The sequence below is a fragment of the Pyrgilauda ruficollis genome, unplaced genomic scaffold (assembly GCF_017590135.1).
Source record: "Pyrgilauda ruficollis isolate IOZ18807 unplaced genomic scaffold, ASM1759013v1 scaffold11, whole genome shotgun sequence".
NCBI lineage: Eukaryota > Metazoa > Chordata > Aves > Passeriformes > Passeridae > Pyrgilauda > Pyrgilauda ruficollis.
The window spans coordinates 807,183-831,997 of record NW_024509210.1 but is presented as its reverse complement, the minus strand read 5'-3'; the positions used below and the strand labels follow the sequence as shown (position 1 = coordinate 831,997).

General features: G+C 45.1%; 1 protein-coding gene across 3 annotated transcripts in view; it reads right to left on the bottom strand.

The window, feature by feature from the left end:
* Positions 1-24,815, bottom strand: part of PRKG1 (protein kinase cGMP-dependent 1) — a 353,067-nt gene that overhangs the window by 120,555 nt on the left and 207,697 nt on the right. For all 3 annotated transcript variants that reach the window (XR_005955720.1, XM_041474557.1, XM_041474547.1), the window contains exon 4: positions 9,097-9,202. Coding sequence is in view for 2 of the 3 variants with exons in the window: in XM_041474557.1 (XP_041330491.1) it covers positions 9,097-9,202 (106 nt within the window). In the remaining variant the exon portion in view is untranslated. The remainder of the gene's footprint in view (positions 1-9,096; positions 9,203-24,815) is intronic.

The following is a 24,815-nucleotide window of genomic DNA, read 5'->3' as shown; positions in this document are numbered from 1 at the left end:
TGTGTATAGGACATGATTTGTTGCACTCAGCAACTGTTTCACCCAGATCACTGACAAACATTAAAATCCCTCTGTCAGAAGAGTCTGGATGAACTCATTCATTTTATACTCCCTCTGCAGGGGAAGTAATAATTCCCTTTATTTCAAAGCTCCTCAGAGCCAGCCTGTGCTATTTTGGTTTTGCCTGAACAAGCAGAGGCTTGGCCACGTCTCCCTCCCCAGAGGATTTCAATCAGCACACCAGGATCACACCATCCTCATCCCAACACACATCTCAAGGGCTCTGTGTTGGTTAAGAGTTAACTAAAGTGACAGCTCACCAGACTCCTGATTAAATTTTTGTTCTTATTGAAATGCATTTTCATGATGCTATGTCATAAACAAATAAAAGTTAAAAAAATAAAATTAAAAAAAATTATGTCCCAGCCTTTTCCAGCAGGGAGAAAACCCCACCTCTTCCTAATCTAAGTGGATTTAAGTGACAGCATCAAATCTGCACTGGAACTTTCTGATTTCCAGCCAATTACCACCAATTAGACCATGTGAAGGACTAACACCTTGCCTTGGCTTTTGCCATGGTGTTTTTTACTGAGCCCATGACAGGAAGGTGGTGATGGCCAGTGAATTTCTCTTATCCAAATTCTTTTATGTCTTAAAAGAATTGCCACCACCCAAGCACTCCATTACTCTGTGGGCACAATTCCAGTTATCCCTAGTTTTCCTCTCTTCCCCAGCCATGGCAATTGAACTCCCACTCATGTTTCAGGCCAGGGAATTCATTTCAGAGCTGTGTTTTTAAATCTCCTTTTCTAACAGAACCCAAAGCATGTCTTTAGCCACCACCACGTTACTGAACTCTCTTGGAATTGGTGCCAGGAGAAGGCAGCCGTGGCAGAGGCTGTTCTCAACAAGGCTGAAGTTCTGGATGTTCAAAATGCTGGGTTTTTGTACAAAAAACCCACTTAGGAAACCCTAAAGAGCTTCACAGCAAATTGAAACTTTAATGAATCCTTCATGAAAATAGGAGGACTCCAAGTTACCTACTAAGTATATATGGACACTGCAATTCCTGCTGGGATCTGAGGTTTTCTACCTCCACTCAAACCTGAGGCTTGGAGACTTTGGGAATGCTGTCATCATGGGCAGGAATTCAGGGACCAGCTAGAAGGGACAGCTGAGAAACTCATCAAATATTAAACATTCACCATGAGCCCTGTCAGCACCATGAGGTCCTCAAGTGCATCCCTTGGAAATTTAATTTTGGGCTCCTCATGCCAAAGGGCTGGAGCATGTCCAGGGAAGGGAACAGAGCTGGGGAAGGGGCTGGAGCCCCAGGAGGGAACTGGGGGGCCCAGAACTGGACAGAGCCCTCGAAGTGTGGCCCTGAGCAGTGTGAGAGGAGACGTGGAGCATCTGCCTCACATCAACCCCACCACCCTCTGCGTTTCCCTGGCACCAATTAAACATCAAAGCCATTAATTAGCCCTCTCCAGGCCTGCCAGCACTGGCAAATTCCAGCCCATTTAATCATCCATCCATCATCCATCCTCAGCTTCCAAGTGCTGCAGGCAACAGCATCCCCAACCTGTGTGACCCCAAACCAACCCCACCCTCTGCTCTGCCCTCTTCATCCTGTGAAGAATCCAGCACCCAGAGAGATGAAACTGTTCATCTCTGAAACAGCCTGTCAATGATTTATTCAGCCCCAAAGCTGCATTTTCCATCAAATTAACGCTCCTCTGGAAGGCTCTGCTTGGCATTGTGGATTTGCAGGCAGACTCCAGTTTTCATTAGGCTCCAAAGGCAGTTTAGAGACAGAGTTTTCAAACATGAAGCCTGAGACATCCTCCTCGTAATTAGGCTGTGCTCAAACTTTTCCACCAGCTGTGCAGAAAAAGGCCCTTTTCCCATGACTTTCTCTCCCTAACATTCCACAGATTTTAACATATTTTAGCCCAGTTTCCTTTGGAATTCTCTAAATTATTATACCAGAGACTTCAGCTGGTTCCATCATAAACCCAAGACAAGGAACAGCTTTGCAAGGAGAAGAAATCCCAGCAAACACCACCCAGAGGCTTCTCTGACCCTGGCAGACCCAACATTCCCACAGGAGCACTTCTCCTCCCATGGACTTCCATGGCTAATAAGATGCGATCCAGGACACTGCAGGGAAATTTAGGCATTTCTTCTTAGAAGAGATGGAAAAACATGATGGAGAAGCTAAACTTCAGCCTCTGACCTGTCAAGAAATGCTCAGGTTCCTCCCTCATTTGAAAAATAATCCTAATGATAAAGACAATAATCCTCTTATCACACAGGAGCTGATGTGGTTACGAGCCAGACAAAAGGAAAACGGAGTTTGGGAGCCTCCAGCTGCATTTCTGCCCCTGTATGAAGAGTTCCTTACCTGGCCTGATCAAAAAGCAAAATATTTCCAAGTAGACTCCTGGCCCTGCTGAAATCCTTCTCCTCTGAGGAGAGGAGACTGTCAGCTGCTTTGGGAAGGATCTATTTGTTATCTGAGCAGGAAAATGGACACAACAATAGGCACTGTCTGGGTGATAACAGGCTGGATAGGGGAATAAATGGCTTTTTATGAGAAGTGTCAGGCATGAGGACGAGCTCTGAAATATTTGTGATTATCAAATGGCTTCACGCTGTCCAAGGGCTCCCAAAACACCTCTGGAGTCCAGAGGAAGGGGAATTTAATGGGTAAGGGGAAACTTTGAAAAGAAGATTAAGGAACAGACCCTGACTGCCAAATCATGTTGACCCTGCTTAAGGTGAGCATCCTTTGCTGAGGCTGAGGGAGTCAGGCGCAATAAATCCTAAACCTGTGCTTATTCTTTTGCCTTGATTTCCAATCCACTGATGAATAATCCAATACTGATCACTGAGCAGGAGCTGAAGGTCCTTCAACTCTTCAGGCACCCTGGTGACACCCTGAGGGACTTTGTGCGTGGGGCACGAGGGGAGCACGACAATCTGGGGACATCTGCAGTCATAACGGAGAGGGACGGGGGTGAACATCAAACCACTTGATATTCTCCAACAGTTCCAGGATTAGTTTATAAATTAAGGAGTAAAACCTGTTACATTCCACTTCCAGATGTCTCATCCTTTACAATTCACCACAATTCATCATTTTTAATACTTAAATAACAAGCACAGCTCTTCCTCTCTCCTCTGCCCCAGCAAGGGAGCGAACAACTGGCCTGAGCATTTCCTAGAGCTGATAGGCCACAGCTACAGAGATCCTCACCAAAATCAGCAAAATAACACTCAAACAAGTCTTGCCCCACCATTTTGGGGCAATGATGTCTCAGGAGCTACTTGTGTATTTTTCAGATCCTGTGCTGCTTTGGTGTGTAGTTCTGAGCTTCACATTAGGGGATGGTGAACTCTCTGCACAGAGTAGGTGACGCCCCCTGGCTGTCCCCTCCTGGCAGGGGTTGAACCCACCTGACCTGAGACCCCACAGCTGCAGTGTGGGAGCAAAGTCACTGCCTGTGCCTTGCCTGGGGTAAATTACTGGGTGTCCAAGGGCAGATCCTGCAGGATGTGACAATAGAGCACATCCCATGGGGTCACACCGGGGTTGTCCCTCCACTGTGCCAAGGAACAGCTCTTTGGAAAGAGGGAGTCTTGGACTGGATATGAGGAAGGAATTGTTCCCTGGCAGGGTGGGCAGGCCCTGGCACAGGGTGCCCAGAGCAGCTGTGGCTGCCCCTGGATCCCTGGCAGTGCCCAAGGCCAGGCTGGAGGTTAGGGCTTGGAGCAGCCTGGGACAGTGGAAGGTGTGGAATGGGTTGATCTTCAATGTCCCAACCCCACCCATTCTTTAATTCTATGAGCTAGCAATATTAAAATGAGATATTGATTTATTCCAATGTGTATTAACCAACATTTCAAACCCAGCTGACACCAGAACAAAAGGAATTAATCCTCCCCTTCCATCATGCCCTGAATCAACAGGAGCCTGACCCTTCTGTCTCCTTTTCCTTTCTCCTCCCTTTTCCTGTGGTGCATTGCCTCCAATAAGGATTTCCTTAGTTTTAAATGTGTATGGTCAATATTTAACCTCTCTCACTGAGCAGTAGCTGCCCCAGCCCCCTCCTACCCGCTCCCAGCATTCACAAGGGGTTACGGAGACTAAATTGTGGCTATCAAAAAAATTTCAATACAAAAAGCATTTCAAGAAAAAACTGAGCCTGGCCTTCTCCCCAAGACAAGAAAGACAATTTTTCCTGTTAAAAGGCAGAAGGAATGGACAGTTTGATCCCGTGGAGCATCCTTTCAGTTCTGCTCCAGTGCCTGCCCAGGCACTGTGGAGCAGCAAATCCAACTCCTCCTGCTCAGCTGCTTCCCTGGCCATGCCCTCAATGTCCCCAGCACAGCCTGGATTTCAAATCACCTGGTAAAAACCAAACACACCAGGCAGACAAGAGGTGGGGCCATTCCCAGAGCTTCTTTTCCATGCAGGGGATTGAAATCCCACAAAGCCTGGAAGGCAGGCTGGGCTCACACTTTATGGATGACCCCAGGAAGTGCAAGGATGTCCAGAGAGCTCCTGTGGCTATCCCCACCCTCTGCAGCTTCTCACAGCCAGCCTCCCTGGAATCCTTTCCCTGCCTGCCCAAGGAATTTTTTCATTCCTGGGATTCAAGGCTGTGTGTGTAAGTGGGATCTTCCCCCCAGTATCCACACCTAAAGCTCGACTCTGCCTCCAAGGTGACACCAAACATCCCTCACCCTCTCCTGACTGCTTCCAGAGCCTTGGAGGAATTGGAGTTTACACCACAGACCAGAACCCTTGGTCTCTTTTAACTGAAGGAAGCTTTTTTCCATTTATGAAGCCTTTGTTAGGAAGAAAAAAATTGCAATATTCACTCTTTCAAGGCATTCTGATCTTAAAACTTTTATGTTTAGCAGGAAATTCTTGCCACAGCACAAGGTTTTTCCCCCCACAACTTTTATTCCCTGAACAAATTAATTTAATAAATAGTTGTTTCCTTAACTGAAATATTCTGATTTTAATTAAGTGGAATGATTTTTAGGACTGGCTTGAGAAAGAAATCATTGTAAGCCTGGAACAGTGAATATTGCAGTGAGAGGTACAGAGGCATTTAGCACAGCTGTGACCCCACTGCACTTGCCTAAGGACAAATACATTCACTTACAAACAAAAAGCACAGTTTGGGCTGAAAACTGGAGATGAATTCAACAAAAACCCCCTGTACCATCAGGAGTTACTAAATCTACAACACTAAATTACATTTCACTTTACACTGCCGGTTGCTCTATGATCTACCTTGACCTAACCTGGATTTAGTCACATATTGAGCTACCAAAAATCTGATTTTCCAAGGGAGTCACTGCTCTGATTCATCTTGCAGGTCGTCTTAGGTTGCAATGCAAGATGGAACCAAAAGTATGTATTCTATTACCAGCTGGGCCAGTGTTTTCTATCTTTTCCATGACTCATCCCTCATAAGTCTGGGGGGGATATCTTCTGTTCAAGGTCCAGCTGTTAAAACCTGGTGGAGCAGGGTTTACATTTTCCATTTCAAGAGAGGCTCCTGCCTTCCTTAGCGCACACCTGTCTTTCAAACCCAGACACAGGTACCCACAGGGATCAAAAACCAGCCAGCTTTTCCAGCCCCTCCTTGGAGCAGGTGCTGACATGGAATGAGGGTGGCTTTTTATCCCATCAGGGATCATCTGCTGATTTTGGGAAGGGAGGCATGGACTGGTTCCTCAGAAAAATTATATTCCTCAGGAAAAGGATATTCACTTGCTTGCTCCAGAAGAGTTGCTTTATATCAGTCATGGGATTTATCCCAACTTTTCTTAATGCAAGACTCCTTGGAGCAAGGTGGGATACAGCATTCCAGCCCAGGACCTGTTGGGAAGGCACTCCTGGATTTCTCAGCCAGGAAACGGATTTTTCCTGGTTTTGTGGTTTTCTCCTGGCTTTCAGAAGAATGGATTGACACCTAAGGGTGGCCCTAAGGAGCAGCAGCTGCCCTGTGCCAGCGGGATGTTCCTGCTGAGGAAAACTCCAGCAAATTCATTATGCCATTGGAGTGATATTCCCAGACAGCCCTGGAAATCCAGCTGCACTTATTTTCAGCAGGATAAATGAGAGTAAAACAAAATTAACTAAATGAACAGCCTCACTTCACCCCCATAAGTTTAATTTCTGCTGTGCTTTGCTCCCACATGAAAATCTGTTGTTGGAGACAGTGATAATTCAGTTATTGTGATAATGGCACAATTAGAGAGGGACTTTTTAGATTTATATCAGCAGGAAAAAATCCTGTCCAACCCCACTGACTTTTCTATGGGCAGCCACCATTCAAACCGTTATTTTTTGTTCAATTTATTTCTTAACAAGAGCATTTGCATTCATGCATTAATACAGGAAAAGAAAAATAAAGCCCCAAACCCCCCAAAAGCAAAGAATAAAGTCAACAATCAACAAGCTCCTTTTCAGGATGTATCCTGGCTTTCATTAGAAACATTTTGAAGGAATGCATCTTTAAAATAAGCATTTAATGTAGCAAATGGGATATAAAAATAAGCATTTAATGTAAGAAATGGGATCTAAAAATGAGTCTTTCATGTTCCGTATGACATTTAAACTGAGCTTGAGACAGCTAAAGATGCCCAGAGCCCAAGTGGAAGACCCAATGGGAAGTAACATTTTTAAGGACCTTCCTACAGGTGCTCCAAATGAAAGAAAGACTTTTCCTAAATTAGAAATGCAAGATTTTGTAAAATAAATATTTATTTGCTTGCCTTAGGCCTTTCTAATGTGCCAGAGGCTGCATTCAAGCAGCACAGCCAGAGAGTGAGGAAACACTCCTAGGTTTCCTCCTCACATTACTTGCTTTAAAATTAAAGCTGGGCAGGCTCTGCAGGACCTGAATCCAAATTAATCTTGACAATGTTCTGGAAAATCTCTATTAAAGCTCAGAGCTTCAAAGCTTAATGTGAGCACGGGGCCTGCTCCAGCAGCTCCCACCCCAGAGCCGATCCCACACCCATTCCCAGGTTTGTTGAAAAGCTTTTTAATGCTGGCATGGATGGGTTTTAAACCCTAAAGCACAGCAGCAGGTTCTGTTTCCTCTCCTGAGCTGGGCTGTTGATAGTCATCAACAGAGACACCTGGAAAAAGCTCAGCCACGCTTTTCCAGCTGTGGACATTCCCGGGGAGCTCCTGGCCCTCTCCAGGGAATTCCTGACCTCACCAAATACCTGAGTTTCATTCCTTTCCCAGGACTACTTCCATCCCTGCCTGCAATGAGCCCAGTGGAATTCCAGCCCACAAGGAGAAGCTGGGATCAGCCAAGGAGTGACTTGGGCAGGACTCTGCTCCCAGATCAAATCCCAGCTTGGATTAATTCCCTGGCTCTGGCTGAACTGTCACCCTCATCCCAGAGCATCAATCCCATGGGATCGCCTTCCTGGTTCTGATCTGGAGATCACACTGTGCTCACCCCCTGCTCCCAGGGAACAAGGGCAAGAGGAACAGCCTCAGGCTGGCCCAGGGGAGGTTTAGAAGGGACATTGGGGAAAATTCCTCCTGGAAAGGGTGGTCAGGCACTGGCACAGCTGCCCAGGGCATGGTGGAGTCCCCATCCCTGCAAGGATTTAAAGCCATGTGGATGTGGCACTTGGGGACATGGTCAGTGGTGGCCTTGGCAGTGCTGGGGGAATGGCTGGACTCAATGATCTTAGAGGGTTTTTCCAACCTAAAGGATCCTCTGTATCGCATAGATGTTATATTTTATATATGTATATTTCTATTATACATGGTATATAATATATATTTTAAATAATATATACTTGTACAAATTAATATTTTATTAATAATGGCATTATTAACATTTTTATTTTTTATTACTATCATCATTATTCTTTTCTTTTCCCTGAGTCCCTTTCCTCTCCAATACTAACTGGGACAAGCCTGCTGTGGTAACAGCTTAGTAATGTCTGAGTAGCACTGGGATGGCTGAAAGCCTCACAGTGGCCTGGGCCTCCCCTTCCCTACAATTCCTGACATTTCCTTCCCTGTGGGATCATTTTGGTGACATGAAACACAATCTGTTCCTTACACTCTGGCACTGGATTTCATTAAATCATGGAATGGTTTGGGGGTGAAGGGACCGTAAATCCCATCCAGTGCCACCCCTGCCATGGGCAGGGACACCTTCCACTGTCCCAGGCTGCTCCAAGCCCCATCCAACCTGGCCTTGGGCACTGCCAGGGATCCAGGGGCAGCCACAGCTGCTCTGGAAATTCCATTCCAGGGCCTGCCCACCCTGCCAGGGAACAATTCCTAATTCCCAATATCCCATCCATCCCTGCCCTCTGGCAGTGGAAGCCATTCCCTGTGTCCTGCCCCTCCATCCCTTGTCCCCAGTCCCTCTCCAGCTCTCCTGGAGCCCCTTTAGGCCCTGGCAGGGGCTCTGAGCTCTCCCTGGAGCCTTCTCCTCTCCAGGTGAGCACCCCCGGCTCCCCAGATAACCAGGATTATTGATTATTTATTATTTATCCTCTCCAAGCCTTAAATCTCTGAAGGAATTTTTGGGAAAATCAAATTAAATGAGTGAAAGATTTGTTTTTCTGTCTTAATGTTTATGTTACTCATCCAACCTGCATTTTACAGTAACCTAAAGATCTGCTTTCCTAAAAACTCCCATTTTACTTCCAGAAGCACAAGAACACACCCCACATGGATCTGAACCAGTTTAAACCCCAGATTTTTCCCTTGAAAGAGTGTTTTTTTGTAAAAATGTGTCTTTTCTGACACACTTTGAATGACTCATATGAAAGCTTGTCTCTCACCCCTCAGCTCTGGGACTCTTTGCCAATGAATAACTCACAACAGGAATCAAACTCCCCCACAGCAAAGCTCCCCCTCCTCTCAGGAGGAGGGGCAAACAGCAAATAATCAGAATAATAATAATCATTAAAACTGAAAGAGATGAGAAGGAAACAAATCAAATACTGCACTCACAGAAAAAAAAAAAAAGGCAAGAGAGGACGGCAGTTTCATGGGATTTTTGGATAAATAAACAAGTGCCATACCTTTTCAAAAATTCCATATACTCAGTATGCTTGATGAGGCCAGTCCTCATCATTATTGTTTGAAAACATTGCCGATCAATAGCCCAAAGTTTCACATTTACGAGAGCTGGAAAAAACAAGACAAGGGGAAAATGTGATTAGCAAAAAATGTCCAAATTCCTGTTGTGAACTGCAGAGGAAAACGATGTCATTGGGAATGGGGAACACTGCAAACCAGGAAATTCAGCTGCTGGACATGAAAGCATGCACTGAGGGGATTGGGAAGATCCTGGGGTAGGAGGTGGATGTGGGGTTTTGGAAGGATGGCCTGAAAGCAGCTGTGAGAGGAGGAGAAATCTAGGAAAGCCAAATGTGAGCAAGGATTTGGGGTCAGTTCATCACAACCTGAGTGGTTTTGGGACACTTTTAGTGCATTGTCCAGCAAAATCCATTGAGGTTTCATCTTGCTCCCAAGGAAATTTCCAGACCCAAGCCCTGTTACACCCTGGTAATGAACCACCTCCCAGCTGGGAAGGTTTTGAGCCATTCGTTTCCAGCTTTACTTTTTGGGTTCCTGCTGAATTCCAAGACATCTGAGTCACTCACCAAACACCACATCCTATTCTTCAGAGGCAAAATTCCATGGTAAAAAAAGGGAAAACCAGTGCACAGAGAGCAGAGCCCCCAAAGGTCCAGTTTTCATCTCAGCTGTGGCTTAGACACTTGCATTAACCATAAATGCTTGAGTATACACAGTTTATAATAGGGCTCCTCCTTGGAGAAACAGTTTGATTAAAACTATTCCCGAGACCTCTACACTCGTATTAATTTCCTTTTTTTTCAGACAGCAAATGCAATAAATTCCATCCCCATACCTCCATTTGACTGCAGGAAACAGCACGAAGCAAAGAGACTTCCAGCAAAATATTTACAAATACTCTCACTGATAAAATCCATGAAATGAATGGGCTTTGATTTGCGGGTCCTTCAGTTCCCAAACCTCCTCCTTAATGAGTTTTAATCCCTAACTACATTTGCAAGATAGAAAACCTTCAAAGTGCAAACTCAAAGATTTCTTCTTGAATTGCAAGGCAGAACCACCCTTAAAGCCTCTTCTAGTTTTCAACACAGGAACTTCTCTTGGAGAAGTATTTTTAGTTTTACAATCAAAGCAACACCTCCAGGGATGGGCACTCCAAAGCTCCCTGGGCAGCCCCTGCCAAGGCCTGAGCAGCCTTTCCATGCAGAAATTCCTGCTGCTGTCCAAGCTGAGCCTCCCCTGGCCCAGCCTGAGGCCCTTTCCCCTTGTCCTGTCCCTGTTCCCTGGCAGCACAGCCCAACATCCCCTGTCAGGAATTGTGGGGAGGTGCTACTCTCTCATTTTACAGCCATAACACACTGTTCTATGGTACATATTTTAATAAAATCCTATGGATTTAGGATATCCTCTATATAGAATATACATATTTTATATATATTTATATATACATAGATAGACACACACACCCCCCCATATGATATATCCTATATATTTTAATAAATTCACAAACCAGCCCCCCCAAGGTCCATGCAGCCCAGGAAGTTGCTGAAGTGCAGACAGTGCACTCCTGCATTAATTAAACCATTAATCACACCTTATAGTCTCGTTTCTCCTGCCTTAATGACAAACAGCTGCTTTACTAAAGGCTAATCAGGGTAGAGATTTAAATGTCAGCAGGACCCTTATAATCAGCATGAGCAGCATCTCCTGTTGTGCTGAAACCCCCTGTCAGGGCCGAAGAAACAGGAGGAGTCCTGTGGGATTTAATGCCTCTAAAGACTTCAAAGTTATCTATTTAGCAGTGCCCTAAAATGAAAAATATATCTTTGGGATATGTTCCGCAAATTCAACATCCACTGGGAATTAGAACAGACACAGGCAGAGATTTCCTGGCCCATCCCTCTCCACAGAGCCTGTGCAGGAGGCACAACCAGAAAGGAATATGAGAAACAAAATGATGGAAGCAGATATGTCTGCCACAGGAGTTTCCTTTCTCAGTAATCTGAAACATCATCCTGCAATCAGAGCTGTGATGCTACAATTTAAGTTTATTGCCTCTTTTACACTTTTTTTCCTTCCCAGCAAAATAGATGGGGCTATTTTTTTTCCCCCAGCCACAGCTGGGGCTCTGTTTGATCTTTGGAACAGCACACAACAAAACCACTGCTCATCCAAAAGCCCCCAGGAGTTTGGGCAGGGATGCCCAAACCTGTGATTTCTATATGGCTGCAGTTGTAGGAGCTCTCCAGGTGAGGGGATTGGGCACTGCAGAATATTTGAATTGCACATTAAAACAACAGATTGATGGGAATTATGATTTCTGACAGATTTCTGCTGTGGTTCAAGGGCTGAAGACAAAGGAAATGCTGCTGGAGAAACAGGGAAGAGCTGAGGCAAAAGAATCAGGATTTTCTGGGTCAGAACTGGATGGGGGTGGAGATGTTATCATTAAAGTTTAAATTTGGAATGCTTGCCATGGTTAAGCCCTAATTTCTGATTGAAGCTGACTGAAATTGTCTAAATCAATGACTTCAGTAAATGAATCAAACCCCTCTCTCCATCAACATGCCTGATTAAATCTAATTTAAAAACTCAATAAACAGTTTTGAACTTCTTTTTCAAAAATAACTATTTCCAAACTTTTCTTCCTATTTATTTACTTGGGAACACACGAAAATACATCCCAGCTGAAAGGGGTGAACAGAGGGGTGCAGAGTCCAGCCCAAAGCCTGGGATATGTCCCAGCTGGTTCATCCATGTCCAGAGCCTTCCCTTCTGCAGGTTGAACAGCCCTAGATCTCTAAATAACAGGGATCATTCATTATTGAACCCCTCCAGGCCTTAATTCCCTTTAATTTCAGTACTTCCATCACACCTCCAGCCTGCCCAAGGACCAAGTTTGGGCTATTTAGATTAATTTCTTCTCATGGACCCAGTCAGTGGCTAAAGATCATCACCTCCTTTTTCCCTTCCTCACATGCAGAGGCAGTAAAATAAGGGGAGGAAATGCAAAGTTTTAAGTTAAATATTTACAAAAGAGCAATTTAAATGCTGTTGACATTATTGAATATTATACATTTTACGTTAGATAGGTGTGGAAAATTAAAAAAATTAATGAAAATTAAAAAATCCTTGAAATCAGAGCAGCCAGCAGAGGCTTTATCTCCCAAATGAAATGCAGTATTCACATGGCCTTGCATTCTTTAAGCAGCTTCCCAAGTTTTTAATGTGCTCATTGAAGCCTTCCCAAGTTTTTTCAAGGATCATCAGGTGAATCATCCTCAGCCCAAGTGCTGCTGGCAGCGCTACCAGACCTGAAAATTATTATTCCTTTGCACCCCAAGCTGGAATTCATCAGCTCACTTTGGCTTTTGGGCTATTTTATCCCAAAAATTGTTTGTTTATCTGCCCTCAGGCAAAGGAACAGCCGCAACTTTGTGTCCTCAGGGCTTTTTTTGGCAGGCAAAACATCAAATTCCCACTCCTATTTAACCCTTCTCCAACTTGGGCTGGATTTTGCAGGGAATTGACCACAGGGGAAAACACAGCCATTTCCAGCTGTTTCTGGTGCCTGCTGTTTCAGGTATGAAATGATGATAAAAGCACATTGAACTGAGCAGGAGGAGCACATGGAATTGCTTTATCCCACCAAACACTCTGGGAATTATGAGGGAGGCTCCAGCAGGCTCCAGAATACAGCATGGAGTGATGCAGAGGATGCATCCAAGGGCTGGAGCAGGAATAAATCCCTTTATTCCCAGATGTTTCTGTCCCAAGTTTCTAAGAGCAGCACTGGGACAAGGATGACTCCATCCTGTTATCCCATTTTTCAGGAGGTCCTTTCCCATTATTCCCCAGGGAGGTTTTGACAGTAGGGAAGGAGTCATTTTAATTTGCTTGAGGTTAAATGCAGAGAAAACCTCCCACTGCCAGTGGGTGGGGTTAGATGGGATTTTGGGAAGGAATTGTTCCCTGGGAGAGTGGGCAGGCCCTGGAATGGATTTCCCAGAGAAGCTGTGGCTGCCCCTGGATCCCTGGAATTGCCCAAGGTCACGTGCCTGGAATGCTTGGGCTGCTGTTCAATCCCTGGTCTCAAAGGTGACAAATAATAAATGCAAGTTTTGTGAGGAGGAAAGGAAGCAGGAAGGATGTGGGACATCCAGGGAGCTCTGCTTTCACTCCAGTCAGCTCCAGGAAGCCCAAAACTCCAAGGAAGTGTGTAAGGTTTGCTTAGGAACAACACCTGCCTGGAGAAGGTCAGAGAAGACCAAGGAAAGAAGGAGAGGGAAATTGTTATTACCAAACTCTGCTCTTGAACAAAACCACCTGGAGTATTACATATAAATATAAATTGAGTATTAAAAAGGCAGCTGAAACTATTGAATTTAACAGTGTTAAACAGATCTGACAACATCTACCAGCCAGGGCTAAGTACAATCAGCTGGAGCAGGTGCTGTGCAGGATCCTAGGATTTCTCTTGGAGTAATCCAACCTCCTGTCCCAATATGCCACAGAAAACTCCCAATGAATTATTCAGTGGCGAAAACGCCAATCACTTGTTTTAAAAATTTTAAAAGTTTAATAGTAATAAAATGGTTATAAAAATAGTAATAAAATTAGAGTGATACAAATTTGGACAATTTGGATTCGGACAATGTGAGACAATAAAAACAAAGAGTTACAGACAGTCCGGGTACCTTTTCTGGGCAAAATAAGCCCAAAAAAAGGACACACGTTAGCAGAGGATTAACCCTTAAAAGCAACAGCCTGTTGCACATTCACACACCACACACATGGTGCATAAATTCCACTCAAACAAAGGATTCTGTCTGGTCAGTGTCAACTTCTTCCTCTGAATCCTGACAGCTTCAGGGCTGAGCGAGGCAGGAAGAAGTTAGTTTCTTCTGGTAATGGAGCAATAAATTCTCTTTCTCTGAAAGATTTAGGTGTCCTGTGGCTGCTATCTCGGTGCCAGTACCTCATTCCTCTCTTTAAAAAAAAGTATCTTTTTTTAAAGATGTTCTATTTTAACATTAGGTTATAACCTAAAACTGTATTTAACACACTACCTAAGAAAATTAATACAGCATAACTTTCTAACATAACACATATGATATTCATTTTAATATTTATGAAAAGCCAGTCATAAAATAAGCATTTTTCACATTCAGGAATAACCTCACCCTGGGTGATTTGATCAAGTGAAGGCCCCTGATGTTTCCCTGGTGTTTGTTTTTCCCTAACATCATTCCCAATCTTTGCTGTCTCCCCCAAATCTCTCCATCCTCTCCTGCAGCCTCCAAACTCCTCAGCCTTAATGAGAAGTGCTGGCAGGGATTAATTAAGGAAGTGTTCAATTGCATCAGGTATTTTTCCTTGGAATTTCAAACCACTTGTACTACAACCCCTGCTAATTACCCATCCTGATTTGCTCCTTGCAAGCTGTTATTTTACATAACCTTTCCCTGTCACCTCTTATTCCTCCCATCCCTGCTCTGCTCACATTCTTACAACACAGAGGTTTGCCCAGGTTTTTAATTAACCCTTGTACAAGCTCCCAAGCTACTTCAGAAATCTTCTTCAGTCCTGCACAGTGAAAGCTGAAATAATTCAGGACGAACAAGCCGGAGGCCCACAAGAAATACTCCCAAATCCTGTTTGGAGTGTGATGGAGAGTGACGTGTGTGAGGTGAGATTAATGGAAAGCCAGAAAGGATCTCAGGCAGGTCAGAAGTCTCAAATTAAAGAACTCATTTAGTTCACTGACTGTGAGATGGGGTGAGGGAAAATGTCTCCAGTTATTTGGGGAAGGAAAAGGGGAAGACAACACAAATCTCTCCTGGAAGGTGGAGATTCAGCCTGGGACAAACCACTGGCACGCCAGGAAAGGGGAATGGGGAAAGTAATAAATTCACATTTAAAAGAGATCACAAATCAGTTCTAGCTCCTTGCCTACAGGAGCTCCAATCCCAAGGAAAATTAATATTCCAAATTAAAGAGGGGATCTTAACACAGCCCTGGGTTGGAAGGGAAGGTGTTGATGAATGGAGAAGTTGATGTGGGGGGACCATTAAAAAGGGAACAGGAAGAACAGCACTAAAAAGGTGACTAAAAAGTGCAGTTTTCCCTCCGTAACCAGTCCCAAACATCCCAGTGCTAATCCCAAACATCCCTCCAGGTCCCAGCACTGCTGGAGTTAAGGGCATCCCCAGGGTGCTCCTGCCTCTGCAGGGATCCTCCCTGGAGCCCTGGAGCAGTGTCCTGGACACTCAGCTCCAGAGTTTCCAAAGGGAAGGTGTCACTTTTGTTTTTAGAGCTGCTTTGTAGCTTTTTTTTTTTTTTCCCTAGTTCAACTGCTTGAATTTATTTTGCTGCTGGAGCTCCGAGCTGCTCCTTTGGGCTTTGGATGGGACAAAATTAAAATATGCTCTGAGGTGATGGTCCTTAAAATGGTAAAATAGAAAGGGAAAGCCAAACTGCAGCTGTCTGGGTGTAAAGCAACAGGAAAGATCTCTTTTTACAGGATGTTTGGAGCAGAATGATTCTGCTGAGCAACAGGACACGTAGAGAAACAAAGGAGTTTTGGACTAAATAATATAAAATAAAGCAGTGGAATGCATTATTCTGGGATTGTAAGACTGGTGAAGGTGAACCCCACAATCCCCTCCACAGAAATGACAGGAAGAAAATGGAAATAATCACAACACTGAGATACTTGTACATCCTAGGGATGTACAAAATTTCTTGTCCCTTGTCCACCAAGCGGCTCCAGGGCTGGGGCTTCCCTTCTCCAGATGGGATTTGGTTTTACCAGGAAAAAGACATTGAGGAAAAGAGACAGAGGGAAAAACCACACACCCTTGAGAGGCTGCAAGGAAAATAATCTCACAGGAAAGCCATGGTGTGTTCTTGACCTTCTATTTTCTCTGCAAGCCTGAAATGTTGTAGTATAAATCAGACCTTCTCTCGATTTAAAGCAAAACTCGCTGAAGTTTCCAAAATCTACTCACATAAACCAGATTTAGATGAGATATGAGGAAGAAATCCTTCCCTGGCAGGGTGGGCAGGCCCTGGCACAGGGTGCCCAGAGCAGCTGGGGCTGCCCCTGGATCCCTGGCAGTGCCCAAGGCCAGGCTGGACTTTGGGGCTTGGAGCAGCCTGGAACAGTGGGAGGTGTCCCTGCCCATGGCAGGGGTGGCACTGGATGGGATTTGAGCTCCCAACCCAAACCAGCCTGGAATGAACTTCAGCCAGCGCAACTTGTCCAAGAACAGCAGCAGCAGTGAGGATTTTGTCTCCTTGCCCCACGCTCAGCTGCACATTTCCTGCAAAATGCTGCCCACCAACCTGCAATTGAACACCAAACAGAATTGCCCCATTGCTGCCATCTGCAAACAAAGCTAAACTTCCAGCTTTGAGCTGCAATCCCTGTTTTGAGAAACACGGAGCAGTTAAAGCAGGGCTTGGCAGCACACTGGGAACATGAAGCAGCTGGAAACCCCAACGACACAAAAGCTTCTCTTGGTGTGATTAAAAAGAGGCACTTAGCTAAATGAACTTTGCAGTAATTCCTTGCGTTTCCAAGCTTTCTTTATTTCCCAAGAGCAGCATTTCCTACACAATGATTAAATAACCCCTGCTCAGATTTTCCTCTCCTGAGCATTCCCTGTTTTCCACACTGCATAGAAACCTGTCCCATGCTGTAAAATCCCTGGGCTGTTATCCCTGGCTTGTGCAGGTCTGTCCTAAAGGGTTTGCTGTGCTATTTAAGCCCAGAGGAGCTGCAGAGCAGGGGCTGCATTAATCCACTGCCCTGTGGGAAAAGCTGGGGTTTTTAGGGACTTCCTCTATCAAACAAATCCCAAATCCAAGGAGATCCCATCCCCACAGGAGATCTGGGATAACAGGATCATCACAGATTCCCTGAGTGGTTTGGGTTGGAAGGACCTTAAATCCCATCCAGTGTCACCCCTGCCATGGCAGGGACACCTTCCACTGTCCCAGGCTGCTCCAAGCCCTGTCCAGCCTGGCCTTGGGCACTGCCAGCTTAGAGATCTTTTCCCACCTGATGGATTCTCCAATTCTAATTCAATCCTGCTCCTCTGCAGCCTCAATATCGTGTCAGGTTTGACATCCAGTTGTGTTTTAGCCCGTTGGCTTTTTATTCCTAACTCTGCACCTGTCTCTTCCTGAAGTGAGCTGATCTCTGGGATTTTCCTTGCTCCTGCACTTGGAGAGCTGTGGACACCACAGGCACTGCACAAAGAGCAGCAGCAGGTGCTGAGGAGCAGGGAAAGGGAAAAGGGCAATTCTAAAATATTCACAGGGGGGAACTGTTCAGACACCCCAAGATGGCACTCCTGTCACTTCAGAGGCTTTTTGGGGTGTCTACTCCAGAAGTCAACATGGGGAAACTTTGTAGGGTGGCAGGAGTAGGTCTGGATCCAGCAGCACTTGGATCACACGTGGTGGGAGCTATGGGAGGTGTTTCTCCACCAAAACCAAACCAGGGTGGCAAAACCTTTGCTGTGGCAAAACAACACATGGAGAGTGGGGGACAAGGAGGGCACTCCCATCAACACCTGTCTGCTGCTCCAACCCAAACTGGGAGGCAGATGGAATCCTAAAATCATAGGATCGGAATCACTAAGCCTGGAGAAGACCTCAAGAACCATTGAGTCCAACCAAGAATCCAGATCCACCACTAAACCCCTAAACAGAGCCACTGGCAGTGCAAAAGGCACAAAGCTTGCTGGAATCCAGCTGAAATCCAGCTGTTTATGGGCAAAAACAGCAAAATGTGTATATAAATATCAGGGATTTCTCTGAAGAGGGAAAGGGGGATATAAAGAAGTTAGGGCAACATTTGTTGCAGGGGGTTTCAGCCATGCACGACTCCCAGGGCTGGGAAAACAGCCCCAGGGTGCACAGAAAGAATTGGAAATGCCTGCTTTGTTTCCTGTGGGAGATGAATTTCCCCCAAATGCCAGGGTGGGCTCACTCCCTGTGCCATGGCAGCACAGGCAGGTTTCCATCTTTATTTCCACACCACCATCCAAAGTCCCCACTGAGGCTGCCAGAGCTCCAGGAGCACTTGGACAACAACACAGGGTGGGATTGTTGGGGTGTCTGGGCAGGGCCAGGAGCTGAGCTGGATGATCCCTGTGGGTCCCTTCCCACTCAGACATGCAGATCCCACCTGGAAGAGGGATCCCCAATTCTTCCTTCAGAGGTCACACATCAACTTTGGGAAAAACTGTGCCCCCCTTGCCCTGAGCCCCCAAAGGCTGCTCCTCAAACCACCCCGCCAGCAGTGCAGGTGAGGCTGGATTTCCCTGGCTGGCAGAGTGGCTAATGGGATTCACGAGGAGCTGCTTTTCCAAACCATTAAACCCATAATACCAACAGAAATAACACCGTGTATTCCATCAGGGAAACTTGTGGGGTTTCAATAAACGCTGCGAGGGACAGCTGGAATAGAAACATTCCCCATGCATTTACAGGAGTTGTTCAGGGCCATAACGCTCCTCTGGCTCTTGATTAATACATATGTCAAATAAAAATGCCTTCCTGATATGCAGAATCATCATTCCATCATTCCAGAGGGTTCTGGCTCGGGTGGAAAACACTGTTAACTGAACACTGACTGTGGTAGTTAGCTCCCGGCTGGAATGCTCAGAAATCACACTGAAAATGGAATATTGAGGAGCTTTTTTTCCTTCCTCTAATAACATTTATTAATTATTTTGAAATTTCTGCAGTCCCCAGCCAGCAGCCAGTTTCCATAATGCACACAGCACTTGCTGCTGCATCCCAAAGAGAGCAGTGAACGTGGATAAAACACACTGCAATCTGCCTTCCCTGGAAAATTTGCTCATGGATTTCAGAGAAAATTACGTGCCAATGCTGCTGTTCAGGAGCTCTTATTTTTTGAGAGCCAGCAGTGAGCTCAGCTGTTGGGGGGAAACAGACATGAAAGACTGAGCTAACAAGTGTGGAGGTATAAAATATGGATTAAAGCTGGATTTGGTTGATTGGAGTTGAGAAGGAGAAGGTTGGAAGGAGCAGGGAAAGGAGAGATGGCCCTCACAGGGAAACCAGGCTGAGATGAACCTCAGAACAGCTTGATGGAAATTTAGATAAACCAAGAGAAACTGAAGGAAACCTGGGACAGGCAGAGGTAGGAGAGACTGTGGCAGATGGGATCCCAGAATCTCACAATGGTTTGAATTGAAGGGGACCCTAAATCCCACCCAGTGCCACCCCTGCCATGGGCAGGGACACCTTCCACTGTCCCAGGCTGCTCCAAGCCCCAAAGTCCAACCTGGCCTTGCCCCTGAACTTCAGCACACGGCAGAGATGGTTCCGTGTGTGCCCCCGTTTCACGATGGGAGATGGAAGAGGGAGACCATGGACACTGAGGAGATTCTGCTACCCTGATCCAACAATCCCAGCAGTTCAGCCTCTCCAGGCACAGAGCCAGAGCAATCCCAGGGAGCACTTCAGGAGAGCCCTGGAGGGGCTGGAGCGTGGCCAGGGAAGGGAACGGAGCTGGGGAAGGGGCTGGAGCCCCAGGAGGGGCTGAGGGAGCTGGAAAGGGGCTGAGCCTGGAGAAAAGGAGGCTCAGGGGGGACCTTGTGGCTCTGCACAACTCCCTGCCAGGAGGGGACAGCCAGGGGGGGTCGGGCTGTGCTGCCAGGGAACAGGGACAGGACAAGGGGAAAGGGCCTCAGGCTGGGCCAGGGGAGGCTCAGCTTGGACAGCAGCAGGAATTTCTGCATGGAAAGGCTGCTCAGGCCTTGGCAGGGGCTGCCCAGGGAGCTTTGCAGTGCCCATCCCTGGAGGTGTCCCAGGAAGGGCTGGAGGTGGCACTCAGTGCTCTGGGCTGGGGACAAGGTGGGCATTGGCACAGCTGGGACTCCATGGGCTGGCAGGGATTTTCCAGCCTCAGGGACCCTGGGCTTAATTTCTCCCCCGAGAAGCTTGGAGTTCTTTTTAAACAAAGAGGGGACATCCACTTCCTTCAGGTGCTCCAGCAAGCAGATCCAGCAGCTTCCAGCCCTTGTGGAAACAGGAATTTCATCCTCCCTGCACCCTGAAATCCTCCCCTGTGTGGTGTCTGCACTAACATTAAATTCTGCCTCTCGTTGCACATTTAACCTCTGTCAAGGGCCACGTTTCAAGCACTTATTTCTCCTGATTCAGGGGATTGTAAGGTACTTATTCCTCAAGGTTCTGATCCTGTGAGACTCAGGATATGCTGGACAGGCTCCAAAGCTGCACAGAAATGAATATATAGATACAAAAATATGTAAAAAGAACAAGGGAGCAGATTCCAGCAGCTTTATTTATGTGCTTGCAGCTCCCTGGAATTCCACACATTTGTTGGCCTGTGAATAATTTCCTAAAATTAGTAGGAAATATAATAATGATATGATGATGATAACAACAACAACAACAATAATATAAATAATAATAGATATATTATTTTATGTATTGTTATATATTATTATAATATTCTACTTTTATTATCATAAATAATTAATATTATCTATTATATTTATACTATATTTGTATCACATTTGTTGGCCTGTGAATAATTTCCTAAAATTAGTAGGAAATATAATAATGATATGATGATGATAACAACAACAACAACAATAATATCAATAATAATAGATATATTATTTTATGTATTGTTATATATTATTATAATATTCTACTTTTATTATCATAAATAATATTATCTATTATATTTACACTATATTTGTATAATTTTAAAATTATTGTTATTATTATTTTCTATTATAATTATTATCCAATATAATCCACACCTGACTGAATGAGGCCTTTTTTGAGGAATAATTTGCTCTCTGCAAGTGTGCCAGCTCTAACATGAAGGGTGAAATCAGACTGAGCTGAGACACAGCCAGGGCAGCAGCACCAATCCCAAAACCAACTGGTTTTCCATTATTTCCATTATTTTCACTTATTCCTTCCCATTCTTCTGTCAGGATAAGGTGGGTGTCTATTGGTCCTCGGTGATTTTGGCCAGGGAGAATTTAATCCTTAATGTTCATTTTTACAGCTTTAAAACTTTGGGTTTTGTGTTCATCAGAGAGGAGCTGGAAGGTTTATTAAACATGGATCCTCTGTAGAAATTCTGGTGGGAATTCCAGTGGAACAGGCTGATTTTAATCGAGTTTTAATAGCACAGGGTTGAAGGCAGCTCCAGTTCATTTACTGAGGTCTGGGAGTTTTGAGAAGTTGCTTTTAATTTGGAGCTTGAATTGGATATTCTCCTCACTTTCTCTTCCATAAAAAAAAAAAGTAAGAATTTGTCTTACAGATTTCTACAACAAAGAACAAGGACAGCTCGCCAGAGTGGAAAAATATATTCAGAACTAAATATTGCAGAGGAATGAGGGGTTTGAAAACTCCACTGCCTTAAAAAGGCAGGAAAAACAGCCAATAATGAACTGGCATTTAAAGGAAGCTGCATTTCAATGAATCACACAAAGATGGGGAGTGGAGCCAGAACCAAGGGCAGGCACAAGTGCTGGAAAATCCATAAATTAAGATATATATATATATATATAAGTTGCAAGGTCTTATTTTAAGCTGAAAATTCTCAGCAAAATTCACTGAAAAGGACTCTGTGCCACAGGACAAGACACATGGGAAACTGCCAGGTCAGAATTACTGAGTCACCTCAGCTGGATCCTTTTTTACCCCAAACTGTCTCATCCTTAAAGCAGCCTTGATCCCAAATAACAATTCCCCAAAGAACTGCTTCAGACCTGCTTTCTGCTGAAAATACTCAAATTTAGTCCCCACGGAAATGAAAACTTCCAACTTCGGCCCTATGGTCAAGCTTTAAATACAAAACAAATTAAGAGAGAAATGAGGAAACTTGAAAGGACAGGAAAATGAGCAGAGAAAAGGGAAAGTAAAAATTAGTGGTGGCATTAAAACCATCTAATTGCATCCCTGAGAATTTGGGAGGAAATATAAACCAGATATCCCCAAAATGACATGAAATGGATCAATAAAAAAGCTGCAGCAAAGTGTGAGAAGGAGAAAGACAATCTTTTAAAATGCTGATTGTACCTGGATGAGGGAAAAACAGGGACAAACCCAAATCCCTACAACACTTAACCCAAAATATCCCCTGAGAGGTTCTCCCACAGGAATCCCTCAGTGGCTGGGTGATACCTGAGCCCCACAAGGCATTTCCAGCCCAAACCCTTCTGGGATTCTGTGATTGTCATGCATAAAACACACTGTGGCATATCTGGAAAACCTCTGTAATTCACATGTCAGCCCTTCCTCGGCTCTCCTCAAAAAGCTGCATCCTTCTCTATCAATTTCCCAGGAATGCAAATTATCCCAGTGAGCTCTGTGGTGTAATTAAGCCATAACGTTGATTACATACTCAGCCTCCCAATAGATTGTTTATTCCTCATTATTAGCATACAAATATCCCAGGTACTCATTCCCTGCCTCGAAACTTGGCCAGGTTGTTCTGATTCCAAGGCAGAACACAGGCCCAGCTCAATGAATCCCAGGATCCCAGAAAGGTTTGGATTGTAAGGGATTTGAAACCCATCCAATCCCATCCCTGCCATGGGCAGGGACACCTTCCACTATCCCAGGCTGCTCCAACCTGGCCTTGGACACTTTCCAGGATCCAGGGGCAGACAGCTGCTCTGGGCACCCTGTGCCAGGGCCTGCCCACCCTGCCAGGGAACAATTCCTAATTCCCAGTATCCCATCCATCCCTGCCCTCTGGCAGTGGAAGCCATTCCCTGTGTCCTGTCCCTCCATCCCTTGTCCCCAGTCTCTCTCCAGGTCTCCTGTTGGCCCCCATGGCAGGGGGTGGAACTGGATAAATTTTAAGGTCAGCCCAAAACATTCTGTGATGCAGAAAGCAGGAGCAGGGAGCTCATTCTGCCCCTGTGCCTGGCACTGGTGAGGCCACACCTGGAGTGCTGTGTCCAGCTCTGGCCCCTCAGTTTGGGAAGGACGTTGAGACGCTGGAGCGCGTCCAGAGGAGGCGACGGGGCTGGAGAGGGGCTGGGAACACAAACCCTGAGAGGAAGCACTGAGGGAGCTGGGGGTGCTCAGCCTGGGGAAAAGGAGACTCAGGGGTGACGAGAATTCTGAGAATGATACCTTGTCAAGTAAATCCCCAGGATAACTTTGGAAAAAGCAGTCATTCCATGGGTACAACCCTGTGTTCCACCACCTCTTGATGCCTTCTGGAGTCAGCAGAGGTGGAGGATGTTCAGCCTCAACCCTGATGATCCCAATCCTTCCTGGATTAAGAAGATCTCCTGCCTACCCAACACCATTTTTCCTACTGGAAATGCTCCTACAAGTGAAAATAACCACAATTCCCAGCTAAAACAGAAGGATTTTAATCTATTGCCATGTCAGTGGTTAATATCTTAAATATCATTTGTTGGGCATGTCCAGAGGATTGATTTTCTGATTAAAAATGCTGGTGCTCAGCTTTTTTTCTAAATGAAGAAGTTACAGGTGTCAAGAGTGAACCCTAAATTCCATGAGAATTGATTGATTTAGAATTCTATGGGATTTCAGGCAGAGGAACCCAGGAGCATAGGAGATACAAACTGGCCCAATAATTAGGCAATTATTTAATGGATTGGAACAACTTCAATTCAGCAAAATTCTCTTTCCTTCTGGTTGTAAGGCTCTGTCCTTTTTGGTTTTATCTGGTTTTATCTACAGTAGAGGATTTAATGATGAGATTTCCTGGGGTCTGCTACAAGATATGCACCAGTTTTCATCACTGGACACTTCCAACACCCAATCTCAACCCCAGCTAAGAAATACTGATTTCAAGTAACTTTAAATTTGATCTGTGAAGTATTAAAGGTAATCCATGTCATACTGGGGATCTATAAATCCAAAATTCTTTTCCTACTGAGTGCATTTTACCCAAGGAGTGAGATCAGGGTAACAACAGAGGCCATGACCATGTGGCACATCTGGGAAAAACAGAACACCAGCATGAATTTTCCCTCCAATTCCAGTCCCTGCCTGGACTGGGATTCCACCAGAACCAGGCTGCTCAGAGCCCCATCTGACCTGGCTTTGAAGCAGAAATTTATATTTTATTTATATATCCATCTAGTTGTACATTTATATATGTGCATGAAGAAAATATAGATATATTTCCATGAAATCCTGGCATTTTGAGCAGCTCCCCGTGGCAGCTCATCTCAGGGCTCACCTCCTCCTGCAGGAATTGTGCTTTTCCTGGTAAGGCAGACCCACCAATTTCAATAATCACCTTAATTCTGCATTTCCCTGATTTTATTAACTTAAATGGGACCCATAATCCAATTGCGGCACGGAGTCCTTTAAATCAGAGCAAGGGCTCTGCCTCTGTCCTGAAATATCCATGACAAATCCAGGCTGGATCCCTCAGGCAGCCCTCCCACACCTCAGGGCTGAAGGCTCTAACCTCAAACCAGCCAACCAGCAGATAGCCTTTCTTATAAAATAACAAAAAAAAATTAAAAATCAACAACATAGGACTCCTTGTTTTAAAGGTGAAATTTGTGCTCAACAGCCAATTAAATCAGGAAATAGAAAGTAATTAATTGTTTATGCTTCCCCCTGTTCTGCAGGTGAAAGTGTGACCAAAATGATGAATGAATTTTTACACCTT